General features: G+C 37.3%; 1 protein-coding gene across 1 annotated transcript; it reads right to left on the bottom strand.

The window, feature by feature from the left end:
• Window positions 1-4619: 4619 nt before the first annotated feature.
• LOC119569104 (proteoglycan 4-like) lies at window positions 4620-15348 on the bottom strand. The gene is made up of 11 exons (XM_037917417.1): window positions 15241-15348; window positions 14950-15115; window positions 12524-12725; window positions 12220-12392; window positions 9909-9988; window positions 9660-9748; window positions 7450-7539; window positions 7124-7255; window positions 5727-5777; window positions 5007-5085; window positions 4620-4853 (listed from the first exon to the last, which is right to left on the bottom strand). The coding sequence occupies exons 1-11, from the start codon at window positions 15346-15348 to the stop codon at window positions 4620-4622; spliced, it is 1404 nt and encodes a 467-aa protein (XP_037773345.1).
• Between the last annotated feature and the right edge of the window lie 1615 nt (window positions 15349-16963).

The raw sequence follows: 16963 nt of genomic DNA, 5'->3' as shown, positions 1-16963 counted from the left end.
GTGAATTAATGGGAGGGGGGCTAGCTGTTTACTCCATCTGCAGGTTAGTTTAGGGATGATTTTCATTGCTTGGAGTAAAAATTTTATGTTTGAAAGGGAGCCTACTAGATAAAATTGAATTTTTATGTACAGGGGATTTTTTTTGGTGTGTTTTTAAAATTTTTTTTCTGAAAATTTCCCATGTTTTAATGGGGGATTTTCTCTCTTAAAGCCTATCTATTTGTTATTTTTTAAAAGTCCTGAATACTAGGATATTCAAAATGGTTAACTTTTTGAAGGTGTTTGGTCATGATTATAAAATAAAATTTTCAAATTTTTTTACTCAGCCCCCCTTTTGTGGGGTATGCGCTTTTAAAAAATATTGCAATAAAACCCCAATCCTAAGTTTATTACCAGGGTTGGGCTAATTGAAAAACATGCACTCAGTCCTGTTTGCTGTAGTTCTAAAAACCCTGTCGAAACGGGCAGTATTTATTTTTTTTATTTATTTATTATCTTTTTTTTTTATTTATTTATTTTTTTTTTGATTAAATTGGATTTTAAAAATATCTACTAAATATCTGATACCTTTTGGGAAAGTTTTTTGAACCATCCCCCCAAAATTTTGCCTTTTATGCGCGGGGGAGATGGCCCGCTGGACTTTTTCCGTTCTGTGGCTTAAGAAGGAAAGGTTGGGTTTTTAGCCCCCCTTTTTTAGGTTGTATTGGTAAGTACTTTTAAAGGTTTCACGGGAAGTTTAATGTATTTTTTTAAACCCCCTTTGGGTGATTTTCCCTTTCCTTATGAAAGATCACTCCTGTGTGATTGGCGCAGTGTAAACAGCATCCCGTCATGGTTTAAAAAATTTTTCCTGGGGGGGAAAACGTTACTCACTATGTGTCCATTTGGTTGACCCACAATTTTTTATAAAAGAATTTAGGACAAGCTTTAACCCTACTTTTTTTGGGGGCTTAAAATTTCCGTGGGGATAACCAGAGCCCGACAAAATGTTTAGGGCAACTTAGATAGGCAGACCACATATGGTGTTATCCTTTCCACCCAGCATTTGGACTTTCATTATAGCAAAAAGGTGTCTTATTCATTAAAGGGTTGAATTCATATTTTGGGTAAGTAATCGGAGAATTACCCCTGAAGAATTATTAGTCTTTTAACAGTTTTCTTCATAAAATTTAATTGATTGAGAAGCATAGAAAAGCCCTTTAATTTTTTAGACACTTTTGATCAGAGGTACTGATGCCCCCATTTTCCCCTCTTCCCTTTTAGGTCCCTATGAGACGGTAAACGGGGGTGGGGGAGCCCCCGAATTGGCCAAGAAATTCCCAAAATTGCCTTAAAGCCCCCGGGGAAAGTTTCCCCAAAATTTCCCAGACCATGTGCCAGCAGAGGCGTGCCCATCAAGGGAAAAGAAAGGAAAAAAATAACACGGGGGTTAGACTGCGTAGAATTTTAAAACTGGGAAAGAAAAAGGTAGGATGAAAGTGGCTTTTGATGTAAGAGGCCCTGTTTGAAATTTCCCGGGATTTTGCGGGATTGTATGTGATGAAAGGGAAAAACTGGTACAGAATTTTTTCTGTTCCCCTTTTCATGCAGCTGAAGTTGGGGAATATTATGGATTATTTTTAATATTTTATGTAAAAATCTTATAAAAAAAGGTTAAACATTTTTTGTATAAAAAGTAACCTCATCCTAAAATCTTATGGAGGAAATTTTTCAGTTTGTACTATAAAAATTTTTTGTCTAGCATTGTTTTTATTTAAAAACTTTTAATATGGACAAAGTACACAGTTGTTTTTCCTAAACACAGTAAATATTTATAATCATATATTTAAAACGCCTTTTATATTTATATGATGTTAATTTTCACCATTGATTAATCAGTCAAAATAAAAACAGTTTGTAAAACTCAAAATGAAAAAAAAGGAAATCTTTTTTAAATTTTCAATCGACCGAATCTTATAGAGGAAAATTTTTTTTTAGCAAACTAAAAATGTAAGCCCGGGCTATAACTCTTGCATATATTAAGGGGAATTTGCATACCAATTTTTTTGTCTTTAAAGGTTCAGTACAAAAAAGATTTTTAATGAGAATTATTACTAATTATTTTATGGAATATAGCTCTTTAATTTGTAAGGGTTGGGGTTTTTCAAAAAAAAAGAAAAGGGTGATCGGTAGGAAATTGGTTTGTTTTTTTTTTGTCTTTTCTTCTTATTTTCTCTCTCTCACTATTTATGATATTGTAGGAAATTATATTTATTTATAATATATTTTATATTTAAAAATTATATATTTAATATTTTTTTTTAAATATTTTTTTGTAATATAATTATATTTATATTATTTATAAATTTTAATTAATTATATATATATATAAATTAATATATATTATATTATATATATATATTATATATAAAATTTTAAAATATATAAAATTATATATTATTATTTAATAATTTTATATAAATATAAATATATAAATATATAATATTAAAATTAATATATAATATATATATTTATATATATATGAAATTTCCCGGGGAATTATAATATCATAATTTTATATAGCCTAATGATGTGTATTATATACATACATATAATATATATATTATTTTAAAAAAATTTATTAATTATAAAATATATTTTACACATCTACTTTCCAAAAATATATGTGTGTGTTAAGTGAACCCTTTTTGGGGAAGTATAAAAATTTGAAAAAACATAAACCATAATTGGGGGTCCCTCAAAAGCCAATCACATCATGTATTTTTTGAAATGGTATACGTTTTTTACTTTCTTGAAGATCGTTTCATAAAAGATATCTTATATTTTGAAATGTATGTATTTAGGGAACTGGAATTCCTTTTTCTATAAAAAATTTTTTTATAAAAAGAAGGTTGTTTTCTTGACAAAGGATCAGATTCACAGTTTATTTTATTTTACAAAAGATTTTAAAATTGACAACGTTCTTTACTTTCACACAAAATATTTACGTAAACTTAGACTGGTAGGTGGAACAATGGGGGGTTGATATGCTGGTTAAGGGGTGGTATGCTGGGGAGGGGGGTGGTACCTTTGCGGGCGTGGTGAGGGACGGCTGCGTGGGGTCGTAGGGGGGCCCCCCCTCTAGGAGACGGGGGGGGGTACCATCTCGTCGGGTAGTAAGGGGCGGTCTGGACGCGGCCCTCGGGGGGGGACGAAGTACTTGCCCTCCGTCTTGTAGCCGTCACGAGCCCCGATGGCCCAAGTGGGGCCCGGGGTAGTCTCGTTGACACTCTCGAAGGCGTATGTGGGGGCGTCTAAAATGATGGGAAAAGGGTTCGCAGATACATAGTCTTCATTTGATAAAAGGTTCCTTTTCAAAAAACCCTTTTAAACTCAACTATGATATGAAATCATGAACCAAACAATTTTTAAAGTGAAGAAAGTAGAACTTACATCAGGATAAGCAGGACATACCCTTTCCGTGAGTACAGGAGCGCAGGGGCACGGGGGTAGCGGTGAAGGGGGTAAATGATTTTGAGGACGCATGGTGATCTAGTGGGTGGGTAGGGACTCTTTACATGGTGTGTATGCCTGAAACCAGGGCGACCCCGCCCGCCACCAGCACCAAAACCTACCGTTGGTAAAAAATAAATAGCTTGGTAAATGGAGTCAAATCTTTTCCCCGTTCTTAAAACTTAAATGTCACAGAATACCATTTAGTCATACCTTTTGCACAGTTTAGTTGAAATTGTGACTTACGGGAAGGCCTCCCTTTTTATATATCTGGCGCCCGCTTTTCGTGACCGTGAAGGGCACTTCATTTGTGTGTTGCCTAAGGAAACTTATCAAATTATAATCATCAAATATCGACATCGCCCAATCCCAATTTTTTTTACATTAGAAAGTTTCATTCAAATCATGCTAGCATTTTTACATGAAAAATTTTTTCAAAAAGCAATTTTCCAACCGGACAAAAGAGCTTTCCTTGATATCTTCGCTCTCGGAATATGTTACACTTTAATAAAATCCACATTGGTTTTGTATTGTATAGATTTTGTATGTTGAAGTATCATAAAAAATTTTTGATGCCCCCTCAAGCAAATACATTAATGTTTTATAAAACCCGGGCTTAAATTAAAAAAAATTTTTTTTTCCCATATATATGCTTACCATTACTCATCCCTGTTTTATGCATGAAAATTTTCCACTTCAAAACTTTAAATGAAATCTTAAGATATCCTTCTCGCTGTCTTTACACACATACGCACAAACAGATACATATATTTATCTATCTATGTATTGAAATGAATATGTGTGCGTATGGATTTTGGAACCCTTTTTAAAAGTAAAAAATAGTTAAAAAGACAAATAACCAATTGGGGAAACCCTTAAAAAACACACATCATACTTTTTCTAAAATATTACACTCTTGTGTCTTTTTAAAGGATCTTTTTGTGAAAAGATATCCATTTGAAATGTCCTTTTGCAGTTTTATAGGAAAACGGTTTTTGGCTGAATCAAAGAATCAGTTTGAAATTTTCATTTTATTATACAAAAGTCTTATAGATATTGACAATGTTCATTAACTTTTCGTAGTCAAGGAATGTTTAAGTAATTTTAGGCATGATAAGTGGGTACAACTAGGGCATGATATGCTGGTTCAGGGACATGATATGTTGGCTCAGGGGGGTGAGGGGGGGCGCGGGGGGCGTGTAGGGGGCCGCCCCTCGTACGGACGGTGGGGTGGTAGCCGTCTGTGGGCGTAGTAAGTGAGGGTCTGGACGCGGCCGTCGGGGAGGTGCCGAAGTATTCCCCTCCTTTTTGTAGCCGTCGGAGCCTCCGAGGGGCCGGTGGGGCCGGGTAGTGCTTGACAGCTATCGAAGGCGTAGTGTGGGGGTTTTTCTAAGAGATGCGGGTGTTTGGACTAGGTTCGTTTTGACAGAAGGAATCCTTTCAAAATTTTCCCCTTCATACTAAGTATATAAAATCATGAATCCAAACCTGTTAATGTAAAGAATAGAACTTACTCGGAAAAGCAGGAAAACCCTTTTTTCCGTGTTCAGGGGAACATGATGTACGGGGTTACATGAGTGGAGCTGCGGGTATCTAGTGGGGGGTGCAGAGAATCTCTACGGGTACTGTTTCCCCTAAAAACCCGGGGCCCACGCCTGCCCCACCCCAAAGCCTCCCTTTGAAAAAGATAGGTACTTTGGTAAATGGAATCAACATCTTTCCCAGCCCTTTAAAAACTTCAATGTCACAGAAGGGCACCTCTACGTCACTACCTTTCGATCATGTTGAGGTGAGAAGGGGCGATTGGAAGTGCCCCCATTTTATATATCTGGCGACCGTTTGTTTTGCCCGTGAGTCCTTGTGTTATGTGCCGGCAAAAAGGGAACTTGTAAAAATCCCTTTTTGGCCCTTACCGTAACAACAAATATTAACTACTTTTGGAAGTAAAAATTTCAATTGTAGAAAAAAGAAAATTCAGAAAAAACGTGTTTCATCAAATAGTTTTAAAACCCCGACTAAGAGAGGGAATTCGATGGATTTCCCCTGATCCCTTCTTCTTTAAAATTCCTTGTGGGCTTCGCAGCGCAGTCTCCTCCATGGTTTCTCCACGGCAGCTCGGAAGTCTTTCAGCTGCACCAGATAAACAAAGAGGGAATGCAAAAGAAAACGAAAAGATCCGGTTCCACGCAATGCGACAAGACATTGTTGGGACATCAGTATCCCTTATATGATACCTATACTGGTATTCGGAAGGTATAAATTCAGAAACAAAACTATTTAGGGTCCTGTTGTGAATATAAAATCACCACTTTAAATTGTGTAAAACATCTGATCCTCATGTGTTATGTATTACATGCCCTATTATAAAAGCTCTTTTCTAATCGAGTAAGATATGCATTTTTTCATGCTAACTGATAATTTTTTTTCTTGTTGATTCCTTTCTTTTTACATAAAGACATAGAAAGTTTTCAGAGGTGAACATTTGGGGTGCCTTTTGAGTATTCTACTGATGGCCCTTTTTTATTCAAAAGTTAGTCAACTGGGAAAAGTTTAAACCCTTTTTTTTCATAATATTTTTCAGGAGCGAAAATTAATCGGTAACCTTAAAATTAAATTTTTTGTGATAGATAGATGAAAAAATGACATGCTATAGATTGACGAAAGCTTATTTAAAATTTGTAATGATATGCTAGAAATTAAAATGAAAAAGGATGGAGAATCCAAACCAAACGTGTACAAAAAAGATAGAGGAAATTCAAAAAGTTACATAGATAGATGATCTGTATTTTTTGTATGGTAAATAAATATGATTATATGTATATATGTGTGTGTGTGTGTGTGTGCACATACATATACATAGATCTATACGTATATAAATATGCACGTACGTATTTATCTATGCATAGGTAATATATATACAGACATTTGCAATGCAGCTCTCCAAACACATCCAGTTGATATCTCAGTGAAGACCTGAAAGATGCTTAGATATTTTTCCCAGGCCTGTTTTAAGGCATTTAAATTGCTATTTGACAAAAAAATTACACAGACATACACACACACACATATATAACATATATTTTGTAATTTTAATTGTGTGTGTGTTTGTGTTTTATGCTAAAAGTTTTTAAACTAAATTTTTTTAAAAATAATAAAAAGTTAAACGTAGGTGCAGAATACCTCAGAAGGCATACATCACATCATGGCATTTTCCGGAAATGGTATGTTTTGTATCTCTTTTGAAGGATCAATTATAGCATGTCATATTAAGTATCATAGGAACTGGAATTCCCTTTTTTATAAGAGATTTTTGACTAAATAGAAGGTTGTTGCTTGAGTCAAGGGATCAGATTCAGTTTCACAGTTTCATTTTATTATACAAAAAGTTTTTAAAATATTGACAATGTTTTTTAAACTTTTCGTAAAAAAAAACCCTCTTTCTTTAGGCTTGATGGGGGGGTCAACTGGGGCAGATATCGGCTTAGGGAGTGTATGCTGGTTGGGGGCGTGGTATGCGGGTTCGGGCGTGATATGGGGTTTGGGGGGCTGGTATGCTTTTTAGGGGCGGGGTAAGCTTTAAAAGGGCGTGTGGGGGACGTGCGTGGGCGTCGTAGGGGCCGCCCCCCTCTACGAGACGGTGGGTGGTAGCCTCTCGTCGGGGAGTAATGAGGGTTTGGCCGGCCGCAGGGGGGTCCGAATACTCCCCTCCGTCTTGTAGCCGTCACGACCCTCCGAGGGGCCCGAAGTGGGTCCCAGCGAGTCTCTTTTGCAGCACTCAAAGGGCTAGGGGGAGCGTCTAAAATGGGGGACGCGGGGTTACGTGCATGCCCCACGGGGTGTTACGGACATAGTCTTCTTTTGATAAAAGGTACCCTTTTTCAAAACCCTTTTCCTCTCATACTAAGAAATATGAAATCTAATCCAAAAAAACTGTTAATTAAAGGAAATAGAACTTACTTCGGGATAAGAAGGAGCATATTTTTTTCCCGTGTGTACAGGACAGCATTTTCCTGGGGCTGGGGGACAGGGGTTCCCAAAGTAGAGGAGCTGTAGGGTGTGTATTTGGGTGGTGCAGAGAACTTTTACTGGTGACTGATATCGCCTAAAACCAGGGCGCTACCCTCCCACCAGCCCCAAAGCCTCCCGTTGGGAAATTAAATAGCATCAAAAAATACATCAACTTTTTCCTAGTTTTTTAAAAACTTAAAAGTCGGAGAAGGCCCATCTCACGTCACTACCTTATGCTTTTTTGGGGTTGAGAAGGTTTGGCTGTGTTGGAAGGCCCCCTTTTTATATAGCTGCGGCGCTTACGTCGACGCGAAGGTCACTCGTTTTGTGTCCCCCAAAAGGGGGAACTGTCAGGCTCTTGCCCTTCCCCTAAAGTAATAAAATTTTAACACTTTGGAAGCCCAAACTTCATTTGTAGATGATTACTTTAAAATTATGATGTTCACAAATGCATTTTTGGAAACCCGGACTAAGAGCAGGAATTTTCGATGGTATTTCACTGATACTTCTTTCAGTGGAATTTCCTTCGGTGAAAGGGTCGTCGCTTGCAAACGCGCTCTCCTTCAAAATCTCTCCCCGGGGCACTAGAGAAAGGAATTCTTATCAGCTGTGACCCCCGAAAACAAAAAAGGGGACTAAAAAAAAGAAGCAAAAATGATCAGGGTTTCCATGTAGTACGACGAAGAACTTTTTAGGCAGGGAGATATCCCTTATATATGTCTTTTGATTGAAATCGGGAAGGAAGTAAATTACAATAGCGAGACACGGTATTGCCAGGCTTGTGGATAATAAAATCACCGTTTTAAAAATTTGGAAGCATCCTATCCTCATGTGTTTGCATTACGCAACACATTTTAAAAAAATCTTTTCAATCGGAAAAATAGTCCTTTTTTATGCTTATTTTCTGCCTTGAAAAAATTTTTTTCTTTTTGATTCCTTTTTTTTTACATTAGAAGAAATAGATATTCGAGGTGAACCGGGAGGCAGCCTTTGAGATAGTCTGACAGATGTTTTTTTTAATTTCAAAAATTAAAACAACTGGAAGAAGTTCAACCTTTTTTCCGAAATATTTTTCGGGGGGCTAATTGTTTGGAAATTTTTAAAATCAAATTGTGTGATAACAGCGGACATAACTATAATATATATATTATTTTTATTAAATATATATTTATATATATATTATATATAATATATATATATTTAATTATATGTCTAAGTTGTAATATAAAAAGGGGAGAGAGAGAGAGTACATCGACACACAGTGACTTGTACATAAAGATGAATAGGATAATTCACATAGATATACATAGATAGGTAGATCTTTATGTTTGTATTATTATGTTAAACATAGTGTGTGCTGTGTGTGTGGTGGTGGGGTTTTGGGGTGTGTTGTGGCATTTTTGTGGTGTGGTGTGCATTTTAGCATGTTTTGGGGTGCTGTTATATGTGTGTGAGTGAGTGAGTGTGTGTGCGTCTATGCGCGTATATGTAAGGTAATACATATACAGGCATTTGAAACGCAGTCTCCATACAACCATTCCCCAGGTAATTCTTTTTTTTTCCCGGGGGCCTGTTTTAAGGCATGTAAATTGCTATTTGACTAAAATTGTACACGCACGGACACATACGCAAACACACACACATATACATATTATGTGTGTATATGTATATATATATGTGTGTGTGTATTTGAGTGCGTATGGGTGTGTGTAACTGTAGTAAACTAATAAAAAGTTAAAATATACGGAGTCCCTCAAAAGGCAAACGTCACATGCTACTGGAACTGGAATTCCCTTGTCCATAAGGCTTTTGAGTGAATAAAAGGTTTTGTTGCTTAGTGAAAGAATCAGACGTACATTTTTCTTTTTTTTTTTTAAAAACTTTTAGATATTGACAATGTTATTGTACTTTTTCAAAAAAAACCCTTTCTTAGCTTATGCATATAGGGGGGTACAACGGGGGGTGATTGCGGGTTGGGGGGTATGCGGGTCAGGGCGTGTAGCTGGTTGAGGGCGGGGTAACCCTTAGGGGGGCGGGGTGAGGACGGCTGCGTGGGCGTCGTAGGGGGCCTCCCCTCGTAGAACGGTGGGGGGTAGCCATCTCGTCGGCGTTAAAAGTGAGGGGCTGGACGCGCCTCGGGAGGTGCACGAAGTACTTGCCCTCCGTCTTGTACCCGTCCGAGCTCCGAGGGGCCGAATGGTCCCGGCGTGCTCGTTGACAGCGACTCAAAGGGCGTGTGGGGAGGCGTCTAAAAAGAGTGGACGTGGTGTTCTTTACAATGTCACGTGATGTTAGTGAATATGTCTTCTTTTTTGATAGAAGGATCCTTTTAAAAAACTTTCCTTTTAAAACTTAGATATGGAAATGAATCCAAACAACTTTTAAATGGGGAAAGGAAAAGAACTTACATCAGGAAAACAGGAGAAAACCTTTTCCTGATGTACAGGGCACATGGACCCGGGGTAGGAGGGTGCCTGGGACAGGGGGCCTGGGGTAAGGGAAAGGGGGGTTAAAATGAGTAAGGACTGCTGGTGATTAGGGGTGGGGAGAAAACCTTTACGCGGTGACTGATATCCCCTAAACCCGGGCGCCAGCTTTCAGCACCAAAAAACCCCTTTTGGAAATAGAATACACAAAATCTCAACTTTTTCCCTAGTTCTTAAAACTTAAAATGTCGGAGAAGGCCCCATCTCACATCATCCTTTCGCATCGTTGGGGTTTGAGAAATTTGGCTAGTTGGAAGGCCTCCCTTTTTATAAGTGGGCCGCGCCGCTTGCTTTGCCGCTAAGGTCACTCTTTTTTTTTGTTCCCCAAAAAGGGAACTTGTAACATGCTTTTTTGGCCCTTACCGAAAGTAAAATAAAATTTTAAACTACTTTGGAATCCAACTTCATTTTGTAATGAAATTTAAAACTTTCAAATTATGATGTTCATAAAATGTATTTTTGGAAATCCGGACTAAAGAGCAGGAATCCGATGGATTCCTCTTGATACCTTCTTTCAGTTGAATTCCTTCGGTGTCAAGGTCGATCGCTTGCAAACGCGCTCCCCTCCATGACATCTCCACGTGCATACAAAAGAGATGTCTTTCATCTACACACAGATAAACAAAAAGGGGACTAAAAAAAAGCGAAATTGATCACAACGAAAATTTGTTGGGCACAAGATACCCTTATAGATAGTCTATTGGTCTGTAATCGGGAAAGGGAAAAAAATTACAATGGCGAGACTACCTTATTGCCCCGTGTCTGGGGAATAATAAAATAACCACTTTAAATTGGGGAAAAACGTCCAATCCTCGGGTTTAGCTTACCAACTAAAAAATTTTTTAAAACCTTTTTTCTAATCGAGCTAAATTTTTTATGCAAATTTTTCTGCAAATTGATAAAATGTTTCTTTTGATTCTTTTTTTTTACATTAAAGAAAAAAGAGATTTCAGGTGAACACTAGGGTGCATTTTTTCGGTGTCTGCTGATGGCCTTTTATTCAGAAAGTTCTCAATGGGAGAAGTTTCAACCTTTTTTCGTAAAATTTTTTTTTCAGGGGCGTAAATTGATGGGTAACATTAAATTAATTGGTGTAGATAGACAAAAAAATCTAAGTTTGAAGAAAGCTTACTTAAGATTGGGATTTATATTCTGTATATATATAATTATATATATTATATATATATTATATATATATATATAATTATTTTAAAAACGAGAGAGGAGGAGAACACAGACCAAAAAAAATACTTAACATAAAGATAAAGGGGAAAAATTCACATAGTTTGTTATAGAAGGTAATCTGTATGTTTCATGCAGTGGGGATGTTTTTGTATATACATGTAAAATTGTGTATTTTTTTTTTTGTGTGTGTTTGGTGCAGGTGGTGTGTGGTGTGGTGTGTGATATATATGTGTGCTTGTGGTGTGTGGTGAGTGAGTGAGTGTGTTTGTTTGTGTGTGATATGTGTTGCACAACGTACATAAAAGACGTACTAAAAATGTACGTTGTTTATTATGCTTTAATATATTGCAGACATTTTTAAGCTTCTCTAAATCACCCCTTTGATTTCTCAAGAACCCCTTTTAAAATAAAAAGGTCCCCAGATAAATGCTGAATATTTTTCCGGGTGTTTTGGGCATGTAATTAAAATTTGACAAAAAAATTACACACACACCACACATTATTTATATATTTTATATTATATATTATATATATAATTTTATATTATATTTATTATATATGTTGTGTGTGTGTTGTGTGGTGTGTGTGTGTGTTTTGCGTACAATAGAAAAACTAAACCCTTTTAAATAATAAAAGTTAAAAAAAGGGATAACCTAGGTGGGGAAATCCCCCCCAAAAACGTACTTCAATCGGGGCTTTTTCCGGAAAAACGTCTTGTATCTTTTTAAAGGAGCATTTTGGCATGTAATTATTTTTTAGAATGGAATCCCTTTTGTCTAAAGGCTTTTGCTAAAAGAAGGTTTTTGCTTGAGTCAAAGTTAGATTCAGTCTCATTTTATTATACAAATCTTAATATTGACAAGTTCACTGAACTTTTCGTCACACGAAATCTTTTTAACTTAGGGATAGGTGGGTAAAATTTGGGGGCTGATATGCGGCTCGGGGGTGATATGGGGTTTCAGGGGCGTGGTATGCAGGCTCGGGTCGTGTTTGCTTTGAGGGGGGGTGGGGGAGGGGCTGGGGGCGTCGTAGGGGCCGCCCCCCGTACGAGACGGGGGTGGTCCAGTTCGTGGGCGTAGTACGTACGGCGGGGCCCGGGCCGTCGGGGGGTGCACAAAGTATTTCCCCTCCGTCTTGTACCGTCGCGAGTTTCCCGAGGGGCCCGAAGGGGGTCCCGGGTAGTCGTCTTTTAAGCGACTCAAAGGCGTAGTGTGGAGGCGTCTTAAATGTTTTGAGGGGGGGTTCGTGAATAGTGTTCGTTTTTGATAAAAGGGTTCCTTTTCAAAACCTTTCAAACTATAATTAATTGAAATCTGAATCCAAAAACTGTTAATGTAAAAAAGTAGAATTACATCAGGAAAGTGGGGAGCATACCCTTTTTCCGTGATGTACGGGGCCAGGGACTACAGGGGTAGCATGGGTGCACTGGGGTAGTAGGGTGTACAGGGGTAAGGGTGGAGAGCACATGGTGACTAGGGGGTGGTGCAGAAATTTTTAATGGTGACTGATATCGCCTGAAACCAGGGGACTGCCCTGCCACCAAACCCAGCCTACCTGTTTGGTAAAGATGAAAGCATAAATGGAGTAAAACATCTTTCCCATTTTTTAAAATTTTCAAATTCACAAAAGCACCATTCAAAGTCATCCCTTTCGCATCATTTGATTTTGAGAAGTTGTGGCTGGTTGAAGTCCCCTCCCTTTTTATATAGCTGCCGCGCCGCTTGTGTTGACCATAAAGGTCACTTGTGTTTTGTGTCCGCCAAAAGGGGACTTGTCAGAATCCTTTTTGGCCTTCCCTCAGGCAATAAAATTTTAAATACTTTTGGAAGTCCAACTTCCATTTTGTGGGAAAAAGTTAACTTTCAAACTATTTTATGTTCATCAATCGTTGGAAAACCCCGGACCAAAGAGCAGGGAATTCGATGTTTTCACTTGACACCTTTTTTATTTTGGAAATTCCTTCGTGTTCAAGGTCGATCGCTTCGAAAAACCAGCTCTTTCAAATCATCTCCACTGTGCAGCTCACAAAGAGAAGTCTTACCACTGTAAACCCCGATAAAAAAAAAGGGGGACTACAAAAAGAAGACGAAATGATCAGGACCCATGTAGTACGACGAAGACTTGTTGGGACATCAGAGTATCCCTTATATAAGTCTATTTTTGGTCTTTAATCTGAAGGAAGAAAATTTTAAAAGGCGAATACGTGTATTGCACAAGCCGGGGGAAAAAAAAATCCCCATTTTTAAATTGGGAAAACACCGATCCTATACTTTTTCTTTACACAAGCAAAATTTTTAAAAAAGCTCTTTTCTAATCGAAAAATAGTTTTTTTTTTATGCAAATTTTCCATGCAGAGATAAAATGTTTCTTGTTGTTTCCCTTTTTTTTTTTACATTAGAAGAAATAAGAAAGATATTCAGAGATAAAACCTAGGTGCACTTTTCAGGTACGTCTGACTTTCCTTTTAATTAAATAAGTTCACCAGACTCGGAGAATTTTAAAATTTTTTTTCTGTAATATTTTTTTTGGGGGGCGTAAAATTAAAAAGGAAATCATTTGAATTAAATTTTTGTGATAGATAGAAAACAGACATAACTAAGATTAAGAAAAGCTTTTTAAATTTGGGATAGTATTTTCTAGATATATTATATATTATATAATATTATATATTATATATATATATATACATATATAAACAAGAGGGGGAGTGAGAAACAGACACAAAAACAGTACGTATACATAAGAAAAAGGGGAAATTCACATAGTATTAGTATAGATAGGTAGACTGTATTTTGCATGCATGTAGGTATGATTGTAATACATGTAAAATTGTATTTTTTTTTTTGGTGTTTTTTGTGTGTGTGTGTGTGTGTGTGTGTTTGTGTGTGTTGGGCTGTAATGTGTTGGTGTGTGTGTGTTGTGGGGTGAGTGAGTGGGGTGTTTTTGTTGGTGTATTTTTGGTGCAACACACTACATTAATGATTTACATATAAATGTAGTATGTATCTTCTATACATAGGAATATATTTTTTAACTTTGTATGCGTTCTCTAAATACATCCGTTGATTCTAAGAACACCCTTTTAAAATCAAAAGGTCACCCAGATAAATGCTGAGATATTTTTTCCGGCCTGTTTTAAGGTGTAAATTGACATTTGCAAAAAATTCACACACACACACACACACAACACACATAATATATATATATACATAATATATAAAATATATATTATATAATATATTATATATATATATATAATATATATATTGTGTTGTGTGTGTGTGTGTGTTTGTGTGTGTGTTTTGCGTACATTAACTAACAAACCCTTTTTTAAAAGTAATAAAAAGTTAAAAAACGGAAACCCAATGTACGGAAACCCCCAAAAACGAATTCAATCTGGCTTTTTCCGGAAATGGTAACGTTTTGATCTTTCTTGAAGTTTACTTTGGCACATATTTTTTTAAAAGGAACTGGAATTCCCTTTGTCAATAAGAAGTTTTTGACTAAATAAATTGTTGCTTGATAAAAGGGTTAGATTCGCCATTTTATTATACAAAATCTTTAAATTTTGAAATGTTCATTGAACTTTTCGTACACAAAATACTTCTTTAACTTAGGCATGATGGGTGGGACAATTGGGGATGATATACTGGCTCAGGGGCGTGATATCTGTTCAGGGCGTGTATGCAGGCTCGGGTGCTATTGCGGGTTTAGGGGCGTGGGGGGGACGCTCGGGGGCGGGTTTGGGCCCGCCCCTCGTACAGCGGTGGGGTGGTACCCGTTCGTCGGCGTATGGGACGGTCGGACGCGGCCGTCGGGGAGGTGCCGAAGTACTTGCCCCCGTTTGTAGCCGTCGCGACCCCTCCAGTGGCCGAAGGGGGTGCCGGCGTAGTCGTCGTTGACAACGTCTCAAGGCGTAGTGTGGGCCGCCCTACAATGAGGGACTTTGGTGTTACGTGAATAGTGTTTTTTTGATAAAAGGTATTTTTTTCAAAAACCTTTTTCTCTCATAAATAAAAATATAAAATCATGCCCCCCCAAAACCTTTATGTGAAGAAATAGAACTTACATCAGGTAAGCGGAGCATATCCTTTTCCGTGATTACGGGAGCAGCATGGCCACGGGATAGCAGGGTCACTGGGAGTAGGGTACAGGGCTCATGGTGTAAGGGCAGCATGGTGTCTAGTGGGGGGTGCAGAAAATCTTTACTGGTGGATACCCCTAAACCAGGGCGCTGCGCCTGCCCCCAGCACAAGTTTTACCTGTTGGAAAAGATAGAATAGAAAAATGGAGTCAACATCTTTCCCTTTTTAAAAATTTTTTAAATTTTCCAGAAGCCCATCTCAAAGCCTACCTTTCGCATCATGTTGAAGTTAAAAGGTTGTGGCGTGTTGGAAGTGCCTCCTTATATAGGGCTCCCCGCGCCGCTTGCGTTGACCGGAAGGCACTTGTGCGGGTCCCCAAAAGGGGATCTTGTCAAAATGCCTTTGGCCTTCCCGGGAGTATAACTACGTTCGAAGCCCAACATCATTTTGTAGGAGAAATTTTAACTTTAAAACTATTTATGTTCATAAAAATGCTTTGGGAAACCCGGAAAAAAAGCGGGAATTCGAGGTATTTCCCCTTGTCCCTTCTTTCATTTGGGAAATTCCCCTTCGTGTGGAAGGTCGAGCGTTTGCAGTCGGTTCTCCTTCAAAAATAATCTCCCCGGCCCGCCAAAAGGAATCTTATCAGCTGTACCCGATAAACAAAAAGGGATACAAAAAAAAAGACAAAAAGCACGTTCCAGTAGTAACGAAAAAAACTGTTAGGACATCGGGGGATATCCTTATTATAGTCTATTTTGGGTTTTTAAATCGGGAAGGAATTAATTCAATCGAACTCGTTATTGCACATGCTCTGTGGAAAAAATAAAACACCACTTTAATTGTGGAAAACCCCAACCCTCAACGTTATGCATTTACACAGCGAAAATTTTTAAAAAAACTCTTTTCAATCGAAAAAAAATATTTTTTTTTCTGCAAATATTCCATGCTAGTTGACAAATTTTTTTCTTTGTTCCTTTTTTTTTAAATTAAAAGAAAAAGAAAAATATTCAAATGAACACTAGGGGCAATTTTTTCAGGTAGTTGACGATGGCCCTTTTTAAATTCATAAGTTCGTTAAAAGGGAAATTTTTTCAACTTTTTTTCTTTCTTTCTTCTTTCTTTTTTGAGGGTGGGGGCGTAAATTGATGGATAATCTTTAAAAAATTTGTGTGATAGTTTGACAAAAAACAAAACTATAGATTGCGAAGCTTATTTAAAAGATTGCATAGTATTTTCTAGATATATATTATTATTATATATATTTAAATATTATATATATAAACAAAATTATATATAGACAGAGAGGGGGAGTGAGAACACAGACAAAAAACAGTAAGTATACAAAGATAAAGAAAAAATTTCCAAATGGTATGTATAGATAGATATTAGATTGTATTTTTGCATGCGTGTAGATATTATATGTTATACATGTATATATATGTGATTTTTTTTTTTTTGTGTGGTATGTGTGTTTGGTCAGTGTGGTGGTGTTCATGTATATGTGTGTCTGTGTGTGTTGAGGAGTGAGTGAGTGGTGTGAGTGAGTGGTGTATGTTTTAAGGGTGCCTGTGTCTGTGGAGTGAGTGGTGAGTGAGTGGGTGTGTTTGGTTGTTTTTGTATGTGTGTGTGCACCACACACGTACAATCAGATCTGTACATATATATGTGTAGTATCTATCTATGCTAGGAAATATTATGGTTTTG

The sequence above is a fragment of the Penaeus monodon genome, unplaced genomic scaffold (assembly GCF_015228065.2).
Source record: "Penaeus monodon isolate SGIC_2016 unplaced genomic scaffold, NSTDA_Pmon_1 PmonScaffold_1258, whole genome shotgun sequence".
Lineage (NCBI taxonomy): Eukaryota > Metazoa > Arthropoda > Malacostraca > Decapoda > Penaeidae > Penaeus > Penaeus monodon.
This window is presented reverse-complemented; position numbering and strand designations above follow the sequence as displayed.